General features: G+C 44.4%; 1 protein-coding gene across 4 annotated transcripts in view; it reads left to right on the top strand.

Moving 5' to 3' along the window:
- Nucleotides 1-13,333, top strand: part of CLYBL (citramalyl-CoA lyase) — a 211,574-nt gene extending 198,241 nt beyond the window's left edge. For 3 of the 4 annotated variants that reach the window (XM_048492346.1, XM_048492341.1, XM_048492343.1), the window contains one exon: nt 11,539-13,333. In XM_048492346.1, the coding sequence (XP_048348303.1) occupies nt 11,539-11,634 (96 nt within the window). In that variant the 3' untranslated portion in view covers nt 11,635-13,333. Of the gene's footprint in view, nt 1-8,826; nt 8,900-11,538 lie in introns of those variants that run through there. The other variant, XM_048492345.1, reaches the window with a different exon arrangement.
- The last annotated feature ends 3,713 nt before the right edge of the window (nt 13,334-17,046 follow it).

Raw genomic sequence — 17,046 nt, 5'->3', positions numbered from 1 at the left:
GGACATATAAATATGTTCTTTTTACTTCTCTTTTTTGTACATTGTTGAGAATGTTATTTCAACAGCTGGCACTCCCAATTCATTTCTTTCTTTCACACCATTTTTATGCCCTCTATGTCCTGCATACACCGCATAGATGCCACACCAACAGGAAAATATTGCATAAATTGAATGGAGATGGTTCAATATGAGGAAACAGAAAAACAAAACGGAGAAACAGAATTGCAATTGGATTTTTTAAAAGTCAAAATGGTGAGGCTACAAAATTTGTCTGATCCATTCTGTTCCTACTGGAGCATACTCAGACTCTCAGATTGCAGAAGAGAAGAAGAGTTTGGATTTATACACCACTTTTCTCAACTAGTAAAGAGTCTCAAAGCGACTTATAAATGCCTTTCCTCCCCACCCCCAACAGACACTTTGTGAAGAAGGTGAGGCTGAGAGAGTTCTGAGAGAACTGTGACTAGCTCAAGGTCACCCAGCAGGCTTCATGTTGAAGAGTGGGGAAATGAACCCAGTTCTCCAGATTAGAGTCCAGCACTCTTAACCACAATTCTACACTGGCTCTCGTGTGTGTGCTGTGTCTTGTTGTCTTGGTTAATTTTCAGTTATATTTGTCTACATCCATATGTTAAAACACTCTGTGAGTGGCTTAATTTAGTTGTTTTCATGACTGGTACAAAATACCCCATCTTCTGTTGGTTTATAAAGACACAGACACGCACAGAGACTTGGATTGGAGAAAAAAAATGAAAAACAGCCAGATCAAAAGGTTCTGATATACAAGGAAGATTGTGTTTATCTTGATTGCATTTGAATGTTACACAGTAGTGTTACACCTTGTTCCTGTTGTATGTCTTTTTAACTTTGTTTACAGCTTGATTCTCCATTCTATATACTGTATCTGTGTACCTGATGAGAATCCACCTCATACATCAGATAGTGAGCTTTAGTCACTGAAATCTTATGCTAAAATGAACATTTTCTAGTTTTTGTGGTACCAGAAGTCTCATTTGTTTTTCTTAAACAGAATTGATTCCCTAATATTTTTAGTTCAAAAAAGTGAATTCTACCCACACTTTGAAAAATTCAGCCCAGAGAGTCTTGCGGTACTTTATTGTGCTATAAGTTTTCATGTGCCAGATTTCACTTTGTTTTAGAGCTAAATATCAGATTAATATATTTTGTAATGTACACATGGTGCTTTATCTGCAGTTCATGTACATGAACTTGGTAACTAATGAACCTTAACTGCTGCCATGATCATGATATGAAATAATGGCATTTCCAGGTTAATATGAAACTGCTTTGGGCTATATATATGTGGCCCGTCTTTCACAAAGATCTGAATGTACATATAAGTACAGGATAATGCAAAGGAAAAATGGGTTTAATAATAGAGTGTGTCAACAGCCAATTACAAGTGGCCTCCCACTGACTTGGATTTCAGTGACCCAGGATGCAGTTCCCATTCTGCCATGGAAGATTTCTGGGTGACTTTGGGCCATTCACATACTCTCAGCTTACCCTAACTTACAGGACTGTTGTGAGGATAGACCAGAGGTGTAGGGGAAGGAAATGGCACTTGGAGACAACCCCTCCAGGCACCCTGACGGCCCTGTCACCAAGTGGCCAGCTTCCACAAGCTCTGGCTTGCCTGCACAGAGGTGGGGGGCAGGACTTGGGGGCGGGCCCCCACCCCTGAGCCTCACACCCAGGTCTGAAAGGAGGTCCTTCTTTTAGCAAGGCCAGTCCTGCCTGGGACAATCTTTTCAAGTTATGGTGAGCATTTCAACAAAATACTCATGAGCCTTTGCTAAATATCCAAATATGTAATTTGCATATTTAGCAAAGGCTCATGGGTACGTTGTCGAAATGCTCACCATAACTGGAAAAGACAGTCCAAGGCAGGACTGGGCCTGCTAAAAGAAGGACCTCCTTACAGACTATGGGGTGGGGCTTAGGGGCAGGGGGCTCTGACTTACCTGCATGGAGTGGGGAGTGGGGTGTGGGGTGCTGCCCCCCGGCCCCACCCCTTGGCCTGCATGGAGGTTGGGGGTGTGACCCCTCCCCCCTTTGCCTCAGAGCTTTCAAAAGCTCTGGCTTTGGAAGCTGAAGGGGGTGGGGTAGGGCTTGGTGGCTGCAGCACACACCATTTGGTTATGTGGTGGGGTGCCTGGTAACCCCCCATGTGACCAAAAGGTGCACGCCTGGGGACATGGGTGACCCCATGTCCCAGGCAGATATGCCACTGGGATAGACGGTGCAAGCTGCTCAAAGTCCCCTTTGGGGCAAAAGATTGGTTTAAAAGATGGGATACAAATAAATAAAGGTTTTGCTCCACTACCCTTAATTGTATTTGCTCCACTGCCCTTAATTGTATACAAAAATTGTGAGAAAACTTTGAAAGTTTATATTTTAAAACCTGTATTAACTATGGAATAACTTGCAATTTCCTTTTGTCAGTTGCTACAATTCAACACAAATTAAAATGCTCTTAGACTCATTGAAATCAATGGATTTACTCTTTGTTGATTAGTAAAGGCCACAGAATACATAATGATAATCTCTCTGTGCATCACGGTAAACTAATGGAATAATTTTAAAAGCGGGTTTTTGTTAATTTTTTTGCTCTGTAAAATAATTTTAAAAGAGGGGAGGGGGGTTGTGCTCTGTAACATCTTCGGAGATACAGAGGTTACACAACTGTTTCCTTGAACAGTAAATTGGAGCCATTAAAATTAAATTACCAGAATTATTTCATTAAGTTGCATAATTAAAACATAAATTCTAATAAGTGTTCCAGTTAAGAATTCTGGTACAATCAGAGACAAAATGTGTGTTAGGTAAAGTTAGTAATTTCTACCAGTCCCTTATCAGCTGCCTCATGTGCTTTAAGAAATCCAAGCAAAACAAGGAGAATAATGAGATAGAATGCTTTTTAATAATCTGCCTTAAAAGCTGGTTAACAGTTTACTTTCAATCATGCAAATATATATATTTGCTGCTAGTAGAAATAGCAAAAAGATGTCTGGTGCATTATGGACTCTCTGGACTTTTTTTTGGTGTGTGTGCTATTTGCACAATTTTGGTGTGAGACTATTGTTTTGGCAGCATATTCTTACACAGGACTTCAATCCTAAGGGCTCAAAGCATTCCATTTGACATGCCTAAAAACTTTCCTACTCCCAACTCATTTTTATGGTTCCAGAATTCTTTCATGACTCCTGGTGACTTGGAGTCCTCCAGAGAAGAGCCTGAGAAGCCACTGATGGCCAAGGAGGACCAGAGGGGCTAGGGAGGGTCTGGCACTGCAGAAGCATCTGTTGCCAATGTGCCAGATCACCAGAGGCCACCCTGCCAGAGGCTGCAAGGGAGATCTCACCACCAGTACCAGGCAGGACTCAAACCTGGACCCATAACCTTGCCAGGCCAAGGAAGCCAGAGGACCCGCCCCAAGCTTCCCCCCTCCCAGCTGCCGGCTCCGAGCTGGGAGCTGGCAGTCCCTTCTGCCCTCCCCTCTAGGGAGGACAGAAGCAACTGGAAGGCTCCGTGCTGGGATCTTTGTTGTCATAAGCTCGGGGGCATGGCTCCACCCCCAAGCTTATAAAATCAAAGGCCCCAGCCCAGAGCCTTTCAGTTGCTTCTATCCTCCCCAGGGCGGAGGGCAGAAGGGACTGCCGGCTGCCGGCTCAAAACTGGCAGCCGGGAGGGGGTGGAGCTGGGGGGGGCGCCCCAGATGTAGCAGGGGGTGCCCGGAGAATGGATTTCTCCGGGCATCATTTCCCCCTCTGCCTGTGACCAGCGTTCTCTGTAGGGTGCGTGAATGGCCACCATACTGGTGCTATGCAGATAAGGGGCCATTTAGCAAGGGGAGCTCTTTCTGGAGGCTTAGTTCTGCGCAGTATTTTTAAAGTTCTGCACAACACTATGAAATGCTTAGAGGGACTATTGCCTGTCATTGTCTGGAGAAACTGGGAAAAGTTTAATTTCTCCCAAAAAAGCGCAACTACTACTTAAACCATTAATATATGAGTACGGGGTTTGGCCCAGCCTCTATTTTGATTTGCTGCAGCTCCCATGAGAGAGGGTACAAACCCTTATGAGGACTCAATTATGTTCATCATCCTGCTCATCATATATTTCCCTAAATGATGACAGACATCTGCTTGGCTGAAGGAGGAACCATGACGACTTGCATCTGGAAGAAATTACCTGTTGATGGATGGTTTTTGAGGGTAACTTTACTGGTCTGGAATAAAACACCAAGATTTGAGTCCAGTGTCAGCTTAAAGACCAACAAGATTTTCAGGGCATTCGTGAGTCAAAGCTCTCTTTTTCAAGATATTTTGTATATCATATCTGATGGAGCGAGCTTTGACTCTCAAAAGCTCATAATGTGACAATCTTGTTGATCCCTAAGGCAGTTTTCCTATGTGTGAGTCCTATGTGGACTCCAACTAGCTACTAACCTGTGTGAGTCATCCTAACAGGTATCATTAAAACATATAAAAGATTTCCAAATTTTGCTCTTATTTTGATATCATCTGGAAGGAAACTAAAATGAGAATGGGGCACAGAAAGGAAGAGACCTTCCCTCCTTTGTCCTGAGTGTCCCTTTCTCATCAAAATGGAGTGAGTCCAGAGGTGGGATCCAACCAGTTCTCACCACTTCTCTAGAAGTGGTTACTAATTTTTTCTGAGGCCCGAGAAGGGGTTACTAAAGCAACCTCCCTGCCCAATAGGGACTGGAGGTGTGTGTGTGCGGCGGCGGCACTGTTTGAATCCCACCACCATCGGAACCTGTTATTAAAATTTTGGATCCCACCACTGAGTGAGTTCCATGTTTTGTTAAGCCTTCATTGAAAAGGAAGTACTTTTCAGAATTAAAAAGTCCTGGCAATTGAAATAGTCCCAGGTGTAACAATTGTTTTGGGATTTTGAATGGTGGAATTCTTAGCCTAAGGGATCTGACTCTACCTTGGGTGCATTTGAACCACTGCATCATACATGGATCAAACATTTATAATACACAGCTTAAGCCTAAAAACGTTTCCCTAATGTTTTCCTTTCTCCCTTTCCTCCAAACATTTTCCCTGCAAGTGAGACAAAGCAAGCAATGGCACAATAAATATCTAAATTTCCCTCAGCTCCTGGAGGGAGACCGCGCTGTCGAGTATATGATAGGATGTGTACTTGGCTTGCAGCAATCATGCCAGCATACCTTCCAAAACGTAAAGATTTCAGGGAGGAAGGGGGGGGGGTTCCCCCATGTTCACAGGTATAATGGCACTCAGCTGCTTTCTTTCTTTCCCAAAAGCAGGGTGTAACAAAAGGACTAATGTTCTGGCCAGATGGCCTTCTTCCGGGCATACTGAGAGCACTCAAAGGAAAGCAATACAGCCTAAATATAATTTCACCTAATTTCAGTGGCAGCAATCCTGCTTTTTCATTTCGCTGTATTGGAGATAGATTTGCTAGAATTAAGCAGCAGTTCTTGCTCAAGCATTGTCGGCTGAAAATTACCATTTTAGTCCACATGGGTTTGTGGCGTGGAAGATGGGCTTCAAGCTAGAGGACACATGGGACGACGCTTCTTCCATCTGAACCTATGTATCAACTACTTGCCAAGGCTTCTTAGTATTTTGTGGAATAAATACCTTATTATCAGCCAACTGTAATGTACTAGCTTGGATTCTGAAGATTATAGTCTGTAAAAGGGGGCTCTGACAATCAATCTTAGGCTAAAATAGGCGTTCTGTATTCCTATTATATACATAATGAGCCAGAGACGGTATCTAGTTTACAGAAGGGAAAATAACCTGTCTGGCTCCAGTGCGAACTGTAAAACTCTATTTTTAATTAAAATAATTAAAACATTTATATACCAGAACCACAACTCTTAATTAGTTCTGTATTTCTATCCCAGACTAGATCCCTTAGAATCATCACTGAAACCACTGAGGTTTCTACGTAGGTAAGTATATTAGGATTAACTTCAGCACAAAAACCACTGTATCCATTTCATTTTCAGTATGCCAAGTAAAGCTTACCAAAGTTTAAAACACAGTTCTAAGTATGGAACATGACTCCTGAAAGGTCCAGTTTCAGCATTTCAGAAAACTGGTGCCTCCTGCCAATGCAGCAAACGATGGCAATCCATATTAGGAAGGAGAGAGTGATGGGATGTAAATACTTTTCATGACTAAATATTAAAATAAGTATCATGCAAAATGAATTAACTCCTTATTTTAACTTGTTTGGAATGGAAAATGCTATCATTGGTAAGAAATGTTCACAGTTCCGTCAACTTCTCTCTGAAAGTGAGCATTGCTCTTGTCTTAAAACTTTGACTGGAAACTCATTTTTAACCTGGGCCGTATTTTAAACTGAGCAAGGATTGAAACGTGAAAAGTACTGATTGCACTCACTGGCCCCCTCCCTCTCAAGCCAGGCCACCCTCCCCCTTTCTCCCTCAGTGTCACCAGCTATTGGGGCTTTGGTGGAACCCCTCCATAACAAAAATCTCTGTCTCTCACTCTCTCTGGCCTCTAGAGTTAGAAGCTGAGTTGCATCAGGAAGACACCCTCCCCCCTGTTGGTTTTCACACTCTAGAGCAGTAGTTCTCAACCTTCCTAATGCTGCGACCCTTTAATACAGTTCCTCATGTTGTGGTGACCCCAACCCTCCATTTTACAGATGGAGAACACTGATGCAGAGAGTCCTAGGCGACCCCTGTGAAAGGCTTGTTCGACCCCCAAAGGGGTCACGATCCACAGGTTGAGAACCACTGCTCTAGAGGAGAAGCTAAAGAACCCTTTCCCTTGGTCAGTGGTGTAGCACCAAGGGGATGGGGGGCATGAAAAAATGGGTACGCGCTGGTGCGGGGGCGTGGCAGGGGTGCAGGGAGCACACATTCTCCCTCTCTCCGGCCCTGCCCTTGGTTCATGTGGAAGAGATTGAGGTATTTTAAAAGGTATTTTTCAAAAAAGAGGGGGGAAAGTTGCAGGATACATGAAAAAAGCTTTGCCCACAATTAAGCTGCTTCTTTACATATATAGATATAGACAGACAGACAGACAGACAGACAGACAGACAGACAGACAGACAGACAGACAGACAGACAGACAGACAGACAGACAGACAGACAGATAGATAGATAGATAGATAGATAGATAGATAGATAGATAGATAGATAGATAGATAGATAGATAGATAGATAGATAGATAGATAGATAGATAGATAGATAGATATAAATGATTCTTAAGATTCAGGTGTAGTCTGTAATGATGAACAACCACATCCTATGGTTACAATCTAATCATATGATTGTACTTCAGTTCAGCAGTACTACCCGCCGTCTCTGTCATCTCCTCAAAATGGTGAGGGGTATTATAACAGATGTATCCATGTGATTGGAGTATCATCCCCTATAATTGGCACTTGTGGATGTCACCACTGGGGGCTGGAACCATGCACAAATGGGTTTTTGACCTGCCATGCCATAGGAAGTAATACCAAGTGGACTTCTGTTGCCATTATGAGCAGGTTAAACTGACCAGTTTGCTTATATGTCAGCACAGATGGTTATGATTAGGATATTAGACTACAGAATCCAAATAGGTTTCTGGTCGTGTTATGTATAAAGAATTAGATGTTTTAGGATGGCAGGAGAGAGAAACGTATTCGTAGGCTGTTGAAGAAAATACAACATGTTAAAGGTTTGTCCTTAGCCTATAAAACACACTGCACATTTTTTAAAAGACCTTTCTGTATCTGATATGTATATAGATGTTGAAATCACATGGCTTACATTGGTGCTAAATTGTGTTTACAGTAGATGGATGAACAGCTGCCTACAGTCAGTGATAGAGGAACACGGTTCATTTTTTGCTGAAGATTTCAAAGGGAATTAAAAGTTTATTGTACGAAAGATTGCCCACTAATATTTTGAGACTGTATTTATCCTTTACTGTTGTTTATGTTTTTAAGGCTAAAATCAGTGGTGGTTCTAGAAATATTTTTGCTTATTTGAGTTAGTGATTTTCAGTCCTGGGAAACATCAGCAATTCCTCATAAAGCTCAGCAATATCAGCCATCAATCATGGAGAAGTGACTGTGACTCTTCCCCAGCATTGTAGTCTTTTGTGTGTGTGTGTGTGTGTGTGTGTGTGTGTGTGTGTGTGTGTGTGTGTGTGTGTGTGTGTGTGTGTGTGTGTGTGAGAGAGAGAGAGAGAGAGAGAGAGAGAGAGAGAGAGAGAGAGATTTACTTATTTATTTATTGGCCTTATAGAGCATCCTTCTTTGCAAGCGAGCTCAGGGCAGTTTACAACAGTCCAACACAATATTAAAATAACACAGTGAAACAATATCCCAGGGCCATAATTACTACTAATAATAAACAGTCTAAGGAGAATGAGTTTCAAAGACCAATGGCAACACAGAAAAGATCAGAAAAAAACAGAAAAGGAAGGGGAAGGGTGTGGGGAATGGAGGCCAGCTAGTTGGAAAGAGTTGTGGACCTCAACGATAGGCTTGGCGAAACAGCTCAGTCTTACAGGCCTTGCAAAACTATATCAAGTCCCACTGGGCCTGGGTCTCATTTGAAAGAGCAGTTCCCCAGGCTAGGGCTGGGGGTGAGAAAGCCTGGCCCTGGTGAAGAACAGCTGGACAATTTTCAGACCACAGACCTCCAGTAAGTTGTTATTCACTGAACAGAAAGCGCTTTGGGGAATGTATGCGAGAGGCGGTCCTGAAAACACAGAAGTCCCAGACGATTTAGGTCTTTAAAGGTTAACACCCAAACCTTGAACTTGTTCCGGTAGTCCACCTGGGGCTGATGCAACTGATGGAACACTGGTTGGATATACGCTCGCCACCACGCCCTAGCTGCATTTTGAAGCAGCTGAAGCTTCCGGAACAGTCTCAAGGGAAGTCATGCATAGTTTCGTCTGGAGGTGACCATTGCATGGATCTATGTGACTAAGTTGGGTAGAGTGCCAGCTGCCTAGCTTGGCAAAGTTGGAAGAATTCCGGTCGGGCAACATTGATGACTTGTGCCTCCATAGACAAGGAGGCATCCAGGGTCATCCCCATACTCTTGATAGTTGGCATGGGTGTCAGTTGCACACTGCCAAGAGCCAGGAGCTGGCTTCTCTCTTCTGAGCCCTTCCAGTCCAGCCACAGGACCTCCATCTTCAAAGGATTTAATTTCAGCTGGCTCTGTTTCAACCATTCCACCATAGCCTCCAAGCAACTAGCCAATATATCCAGAGCAGCAACTGGCCAGTCAACAGATATAACTGAGTGTCATCAGCATACTGGTAACGACTCAACCTGAAACTCTGGATCTCCAGATGTGTTCCAGAGAGCACGCTCACTTCACTCAGGACAAATCTAGGTCCCTACTTTCCTGGGTAACATGAACTGACTATATGCCCAGAATCTTTTACAACATAATGTGGTTAACTGGAAGACACTCTTGAAAATGTCTAGTCTAAGGGCCAATTCCTGTGTTGTCTTACTAATGCAGTTATTGCTCTAGTAATGTAGGGAGTGATGAGATCACATGGGAGGAACTAACATTATGTAGTTAAACAACGTAATTACTTGTGTCTGAAATTTCTGGATTTTGCTAAATTGAATTGTTCAAGCATTTCTTCAATCTGTATGTTGCATATTTCAGTGATTATAGGGGGTAATCTGCAGGGAAGCAAAAGATGCGATTAGATTCTCAGATCCTGACAGCTGGTAACCTACCCAATTATCTATTCTTGCCATATTTTGAAGCACTCAAATATTTAATAAATAAAAAGGTTGCATCAGAATGATTGTAAGCCAATGGAAATTGATTCTAGTCTTCTGAAGGGCTGGACACACAAAATATATGAAGATTTATTCAACTTGTTCACCACATGTTTTTTTCTGTATATAATAATGTATTGTTGATATTTAAAAAGACAAACAATGGGAGAAGAGCCAAAAACATATAATTTTAAATGCCAGTAATAAATTATATTATAAGAAAAAATATGCAATTAAAATAAATTAAATACATTTCAGAACATTTTACTGAGTTTATTATTTAGACAAACAGAAATATTGGCACTGGATTGTACTGATCATTAAATATTATCATCATAAACAATTGTGTTTGGAGCACTATATTTCATTAGCATCTCTTGGAAATCCATGATACTCTTTGGCTCCATCCAGCCATTCCTTTTCCCTGACAATATGAAAAGTTTGTGATGGCTGGAGCCCGTGTGTTCATTTCAACTCATCCAAATCCTGTTCTCGACTATAGGATAGTTTTATAAAACAGGATTTGCTCATTTTCCCCGATTGTGGAGAAACTGGAGGAAGGGGGCAGATATAAATCATAATGTAGGAATTAATTGTAGAAGAGCGCTGGACCACAGTTAGATCATCTGTGTCACATACACCCATGATATGATTTTTGTTTCAGCCATTCATAGATAAGATGATGGCCAACAATTAACTTATTCGGAAGTGGTAGAGAAAAACAACCAAGTTGAGGGCTAATGTCGGGTACTTAACAGTGGAATCCTAAACACCTTTCTAAGCCCACTGATCTCAATAGAATGGTCAAAAATTCCTCAGGGCAGGCCTGTAGAACGTGCACTCCAAATTCTCTTTTCATTATTAAGATTTATTCATACTGTTGATCCATCAAGTTACAGGTGAAACCAATCATGAATGTACATCAAGGGCCTTTCCCCTCGATCTCCACCCAGAGGTTTCCTCACTCTGTCAAATCTCCAGCTTGGACATATTTAAATTGGTTTTTGTGGCGAATTCCACCCCGCCATGGTTGTATCTAGTTCCGAGTTCTGCTATTGACGAAAACGTTCCCTGCAGATAGCGCTGTTGTGTTATTAAGCAGCACTTGACAAGTGGTAAGTACAGGTGTTTTGTCTCAGGAGGGAAAGCAATTGCTACTATAACTTGGCGCTCGCGTGAGTTAGAAATCATCTCTTCTAATTGCAAGCTGCTGTTCCCATTCACCCATCTCGGCTCCCTTTCTCCTGGGGAGTGCGGAGGAAATGCTTCTTGTCCTAGGAGTACAGGCCCAATGCTGTGCTGTTTGCGCAACCCTCCCCCCTTCTTTCAAACAAAGGGCAGAATGGATCTGCTGCCTCCTCTTTCCCCCGCCCCTGTCCCCCCCCCCCCCCAGCTAATGTGTCTCAGCTTGTGGGTCATTTCTGGCTCTGTCTAGTTTCAAGTTAGGAGTTAAATATACAGTCTTTTTCTGTGCAGGGTGGTTTTTGTCTCTCTTTCACACACATACAGCTTTTGTTGTGTTTTACCCCTCCTTACACTTGACTCGTATTGTTGTGCCTTTTGGCTCCTTCTGAAGCCTGTACAAGAAGACTCAGTTTGATTCAGGTGGGATCTAATGATTCTTGTCTTGCAGCAAAGTATTAAAACCAAACCAAGCCTGCAATTTTCCTTTCCCAAGGTCCCCTTTCAAGAAGTTGATGTTCTCTGTGTGTTGTGTGTTTTTTTTTTTGCAGGGTGCCTTCACTTTCCGTGGCAGCATGATCGACATGCCATTACTGAAGCAGGCCCAGAACATTGTTACGCTTGCCACAGCCATCAAGAAAAAATGATCTGCTAAATGAACCTTCCTCCTAGGGGGGCTCCAAGAGCTGTTTAAAGAATTATATAATACTTGGAGGAAGAAAAAAAACCCTGCAACAGTTCACACTTCCAGCAGAACTCTACGTGCGTGTCCTGCAAAATGCCATATATTTTCTTATTCGCTTTCAGGGAATAGACCTTGTCACAGACCAGGGTGGTAAGATATAACCCCTTCCTTTCCCAACCAGAGCTGAGGGGCATGTTCACAGTATGGGATTTGGGGAGGGGGGTATCATCAAAGCCTCTGGGTGTGTTTTGGGTGGGAGGGATTGCTGCTGTGTCATTTCTATCTGAGAAACAGGCCCATTAAAAATCAATAAAAGGGTGGGAAAACGACAAGGTCTAACTAATTCCATTTTTGACTGGGCAAGTGTTCTCTTCAGAAGGATGCCCTGAACAAGGGCAGTTGGTCAGAGTACGATGCTGCCTGTCCCTCTTCTATCCAACAAAAACACAGGAATCTTCTTTGCATCACCCTTATAAGAAATAGAAATGTTTTGGCAAAGGCCAGTGTAGGCTGTAGTGTCATTCATAGACACTGACTTTGAAGCAACCCTAATCATTTGTATTGTTGAAGGTGTTCACAGCCGGACTCAACTGGTTGTTGTGGGCTTTCCAGGCTGTCTACCAGACCACGGCCACACGGCCCGGAAAGCCCACGACAACCCCCTAATCTTTTGGCCCTTTGCATTTAAGAATTACAAAAAGGAGAAGTGATACACCAGATTTTTTGGCCGTTTTCACTGCTGAGAGAGTGTAGGAAAGACATTGTGCTTTCTATGCACCTCTTCAAGGTACAGGAACTCCTCAGAATCTAGACTGGACCCCTGCCTTCCCAACCCGAGCTTCCTTAAATCTTAAAGCACATTTGCCTTTTGTTCTGGATTAATTAATCCAAAATAACCACCATCCCTCCATTCTGACCTGACGGCCGTTAATGGATTAGACTCACCATTCATGCTCTTAGAGTGCAAACTCAACACCACTTAATGTGGATTAGTCACCCCTTAAGAAGTCTTCAGCCAACCCTTTGTGCTTGTAATCAGGGAGGATTTAGAGTCATCTGGAACATTACTTTTCAGGAGCTGCTGATCACAGTAACCCATGCACACATGCATGCCTGTGTCAGTGCTGAAAACTTTTTCAAACGTGCCCCTCGGCATTGAAGTCTATACATCCAAAGTTACAAAAACGCACGGGTTGTTGTTATGTGATTCACAAACCCTAAAACCCTGTCAGATTGCTTTGTTACCACAAGCATCTGTGATCAGTTTATGAACCTGCTCGTATATTACTGGGGAATTTAATTTGCACTACCGTTCTGACGCATTTGTGTGCTCTGCGTTGCTGCTGTTGTCCTCACATAAGGCAAGAGCTGTAGACTTATTGAAATCTCCAATGTTCAGCAGGCTCTTTTGCTCACTATATGTTAAACACGGCTTTCAAATACACCCTTCGGCCACCTGTTCCCACTTCACATGGCCTGTTTCCAATACCCTCTGAAGTCATGGAGGGAAAGGTGGGAGCTCCCTCTTTAGACCAGTGGTTTTTTTATTGTTTCCACACAGTGTTATTGGTACAGGTTGATTCTAAACTATATGCATGGAGAACAGCAAAAATGGATTAAAAATCTGTAAAACACTGTGAAATTGCTTTACATGCAGCTAGTCCATCTACTCCAGTGGTAGCGAACCTATGGCTCTCCAGATGTTCATGGACTACAATTCCCATCAGCCAACAGGCCATGCTGGCAGGGGCTGATGGGAATTGTAGTCCATGAACATCTGGAGTGCCATAGGTTCGCCACCACGGATCTATTCCAATCTTCTCTGACTGGGAGTCTTCTGGCCCTGCTTCTCTTTAACTAGAGATGCCACAGACTGAGTTTAGACCATCTAGGTCAGTGATGGCGAACCTATGGCACGGGTGCCAAAGGTGGCACTCAGAGCCCTCTCTGTGGGCACGCGCAAACAGAGTCTCCCCCCCCCCCGCCACATCTAGGCTGGGCTGGGCTGCTGGGCTCGATTATTATCATTAAACCTAAGACCTAGTTTTGGGGAAGCAGTGTAGGTAACCCTGTTAAGCGCTGCTAAACCCCACTGATTTTCATGCAAAGAACTAAAATGCGATCCTTTACCTGGGAGTAAGCTCAGTTGCTGGCAATGTGGCTTTCTTCTGAGCAAACCCTCCTAGGGTCGTGATTCACCTGTTGGAAGAGTTGCACGGTTGCTTCAAAGCAAAGCCAACAACTACCACCAAGCTTACTCCCGAGTAACGCATGCCTCAGAGCCAACCATTTTTCCAAAAGTAAAACCTAAGTATTCAGGTTAAATTGTCGTGTTGGCACTTTGTGACAAATCAGTGGGTTTTGGGTTGCAGTTTGGGCACTCGGTCTCAAAAAGGTTCGCCATCACTGATCTATGTAGTGGTTAAGAGTGTTGGATTAGTATCTGTAGGACCTGGGTTCAAATTCCCCACCCATGCCATGGAAACTCAGTGGATGACCTTAAGCCAACCTACTTTTTCATGGAGGTGTTTTTGGTTGGTTTTTAAGGGCAGAGTGCACACCAGGGAACTAGGTAGGGTCGACCACCAAGTAAAAGGAGAGATTCATTGCCCCGGGGGGCACTGATGCCAACAGAAATGGGCAGAGCAACCCAGGCACTCTGCTCTGTGGACTGCCAAGGGCAGGTGGGCACAATTCCCCCGAGACTGAGAGGTTTCGGAGCAAAGGCCGCCCAAGGGGCAGCACAGGGAAGTCTTTCCTCTGTGGGATCCTTTACCCTTTACTGCTCTGCCCCTTCCCCACACACTTGGCTTTGATGTGCCCTGGAAGACCCTCCTTGCAGCCTGAAGGAGGCGAAGAGCAGGGGAGGGGGAATGGCCAGGTGGCTCCAGGCAGGCTGAAGAGCCTTTCACCCCTTTGCACAACAGATGGCACCTGAAGGGCGATTCAGAGCACAAAATGTCCCCGAGGGCACTTCCACACATGCAGAAGAATGCACTTTCGGTCCACTTTCACAATTGTGTGCGAGTGGATTTTGCTATTTCGCACAGTAAAATCCAGCTGCAAAGTGCATTGAAAGTGGATTGAAAGTGCATTATTTTGCATGTGCGGAAGTGGCCTGAAAGACACTATTGTATCTGGTTTGAACTGTTTGTCATAATATTCCCTGCCCTGTTTTGGCAGCAGAAAAGTTTGGCCTTTCTGGAGAGTCCACCAGGGCTTCTCCACCACAGTAGATCATTTCCCCCCCCTTTTACCCCTCTCCTTATCTAGCTTTTCATGGCGCCAAGGCCCAAAGGAGGACTCAAACGGGTTAGAAAGGGCCTGATCCACACAAACATCGCTGAAAGTGGTGCAGTGCTGAAGCAGTTTCACACCACGAGAGGTTTGAAAATGGCTCCCCAAACACAGGTAAACTCTGGTTCATTGATGAGTCTACGTGTGAAGCCACCCCTGCCAGAGTCCTCCTCCCAGTTCCATTCTGGGTACTCTGTGGGGGAATCCAGCAGGAGAGTCTCTCAAAGGAGTGGGCCTGAAGCAGGCATGTCCCACGCTCCTTTTATGCCAGTCTGAAAGCTGCCTCTTACATGGGATTTCCTTCTGTGTAAAACTGCATGGGATGGGCGAGGTGTGAAACTCTCAAGCACAGCCCTTTCAATGCAGGCAGTCCAGTCCTGAGAATTGGGGGAGGGGTGCCCCTGCGTGGCTCAGCCTTGCTGGGGAATCTGTCCTGTGAAACCAGAGGGGGGGGCTTCCTTGAAGTCACAGCCTCTTCGAGATAGGGAGAGGCAAGTTGTGACCCACCAACACCCAGGCCCTGCTGGGCCAGAAAGCCTCCCAGGCTGGACAATAGGGGGATTCACCAAAGAAGCCCCCACAGGAGTCTGCTCCCCTCTCCACCAGCGGAATGTCACCAGCGGTCACTCAGTCCTGCTTTCTTCTCACCACTAGAGTGTCCAGAGTGATGATCTAGCTTGTTCCTTCAGCCACTGTAGGGTGCCAACCTTCAAGGTGGTAGCTGAAGATCTCTTGAGATTACACTTCCATGACACAAAGATCAGTTCACCTGGGGGAAATGATAACCGGGTGGGGAGATCTATGGATTCCAACATTTAGCTTAACAAAGTATGTTACTAATACTTGCCCCTGCAGTCCATAGCTACTATATTGTCATATGTTGGATCAGTGCTCTGAGGGAAATTTCTAGAAGCAGCTTCATTTAAATTGTTGGGTGGCTGAGTTGACTGAAAGGGTTGAGTTGACTGAAAGTTGGGGTATTAAATGCTTCTGGCTGACCCTTGGGGAACTAGCCACTTCTGCTGGTAGGTGAAAGGTTCATGCCTGGTCCAAGGGCAGCCCATCTACATTGTCTACGTTGCACCTATTATGATGGCGTGAGGCCTCATGTGGTATGTGGTGGTTAAAGGCCACAATTCCAGGAATACTTTCTTACCAAGTAAGCCCTATTGAGTGAAATAAGACTGACTGTTTCTGCTGAAGACTGGAAGACCTGGGGCCAAATCCCCACTTGTCCTGACATTTTATACATGACCATGGACCCCTTAAGTCTCCCTTGGCCTCCCCTACCTCACAGGATTGTTGTTGAGATGATAAAAAGCAGAAAAAGGGAAACCCCTGAGGTTCTTGAAGGGAGAGTGGAAGAAAAATGCACTAGATGCATAGAGGAGGGGGAGGAAGAGGAGGAGGAGTTTGGATTTATACCCCCCCTTTCTCTCCTGTAGGAGACTCAAAGGGGCTTACAATCTCCTTGCTCCTTTCCCTTCCCCCCTCACAACAAACACCCTGTGAGGTGGGTGGGGCTGAGAGAGCTTCGTTGTAGAGCTGTGACTAGCCCAAGGTCACCCAGCTGGTGTGTGTGGGAGTGCACAGTCTAATTTGAATTCCTCAAATAAGCCTCCACAGCTCAAGTGGCAGAGCAGGGTATCAAACCCGGTTCCTCCAGATTAGAATGCACCTACTCTTAACCACTATGCCACTGCTGCTACATATAGGTGTGTGCTGTGATGGAGTTCTTACTTAATTCTTTGCTGTTTTATGGGGCGCTTAATGACAATCAAGGGATATCCATCATTTAATTGGGGGGGGCAATTTGGGGAGGGAAGATCGGCAATGATGTTCAGTTGGAATTTGGGAGGGGAACTAACTTTTTAGGGAGAGACCCTCCAGGAAGATCCTTTTCTTCATTTGCCAGGAGTGGGGGACAATTTCTGGGTGTGGAGAACTGATTGGCCCCATTCTTACTGTTGGGGGGACAACCTACTCACTGAGATGGACCACATTCTTGGAGGGGGGAATGGAATAATTTTAGATGTGGACCCCTCATAATCCCTATTGTTCGGTCGATAGATTTCAA

The sequence above is a fragment of the Sphaerodactylus townsendi genome, linkage group LG04, assembly GCF_021028975.2.
Source record: "Sphaerodactylus townsendi isolate TG3544 linkage group LG04, MPM_Stown_v2.3, whole genome shotgun sequence".
Classification (NCBI taxonomy): Eukaryota; Metazoa; Chordata; class Lepidosauria; order Squamata; family Sphaerodactylidae; genus Sphaerodactylus; species Sphaerodactylus townsendi.
Note: the sequence above shows the minus strand (reverse complement) of the source record. Positions and strands in the feature narration are given on the sequence as shown.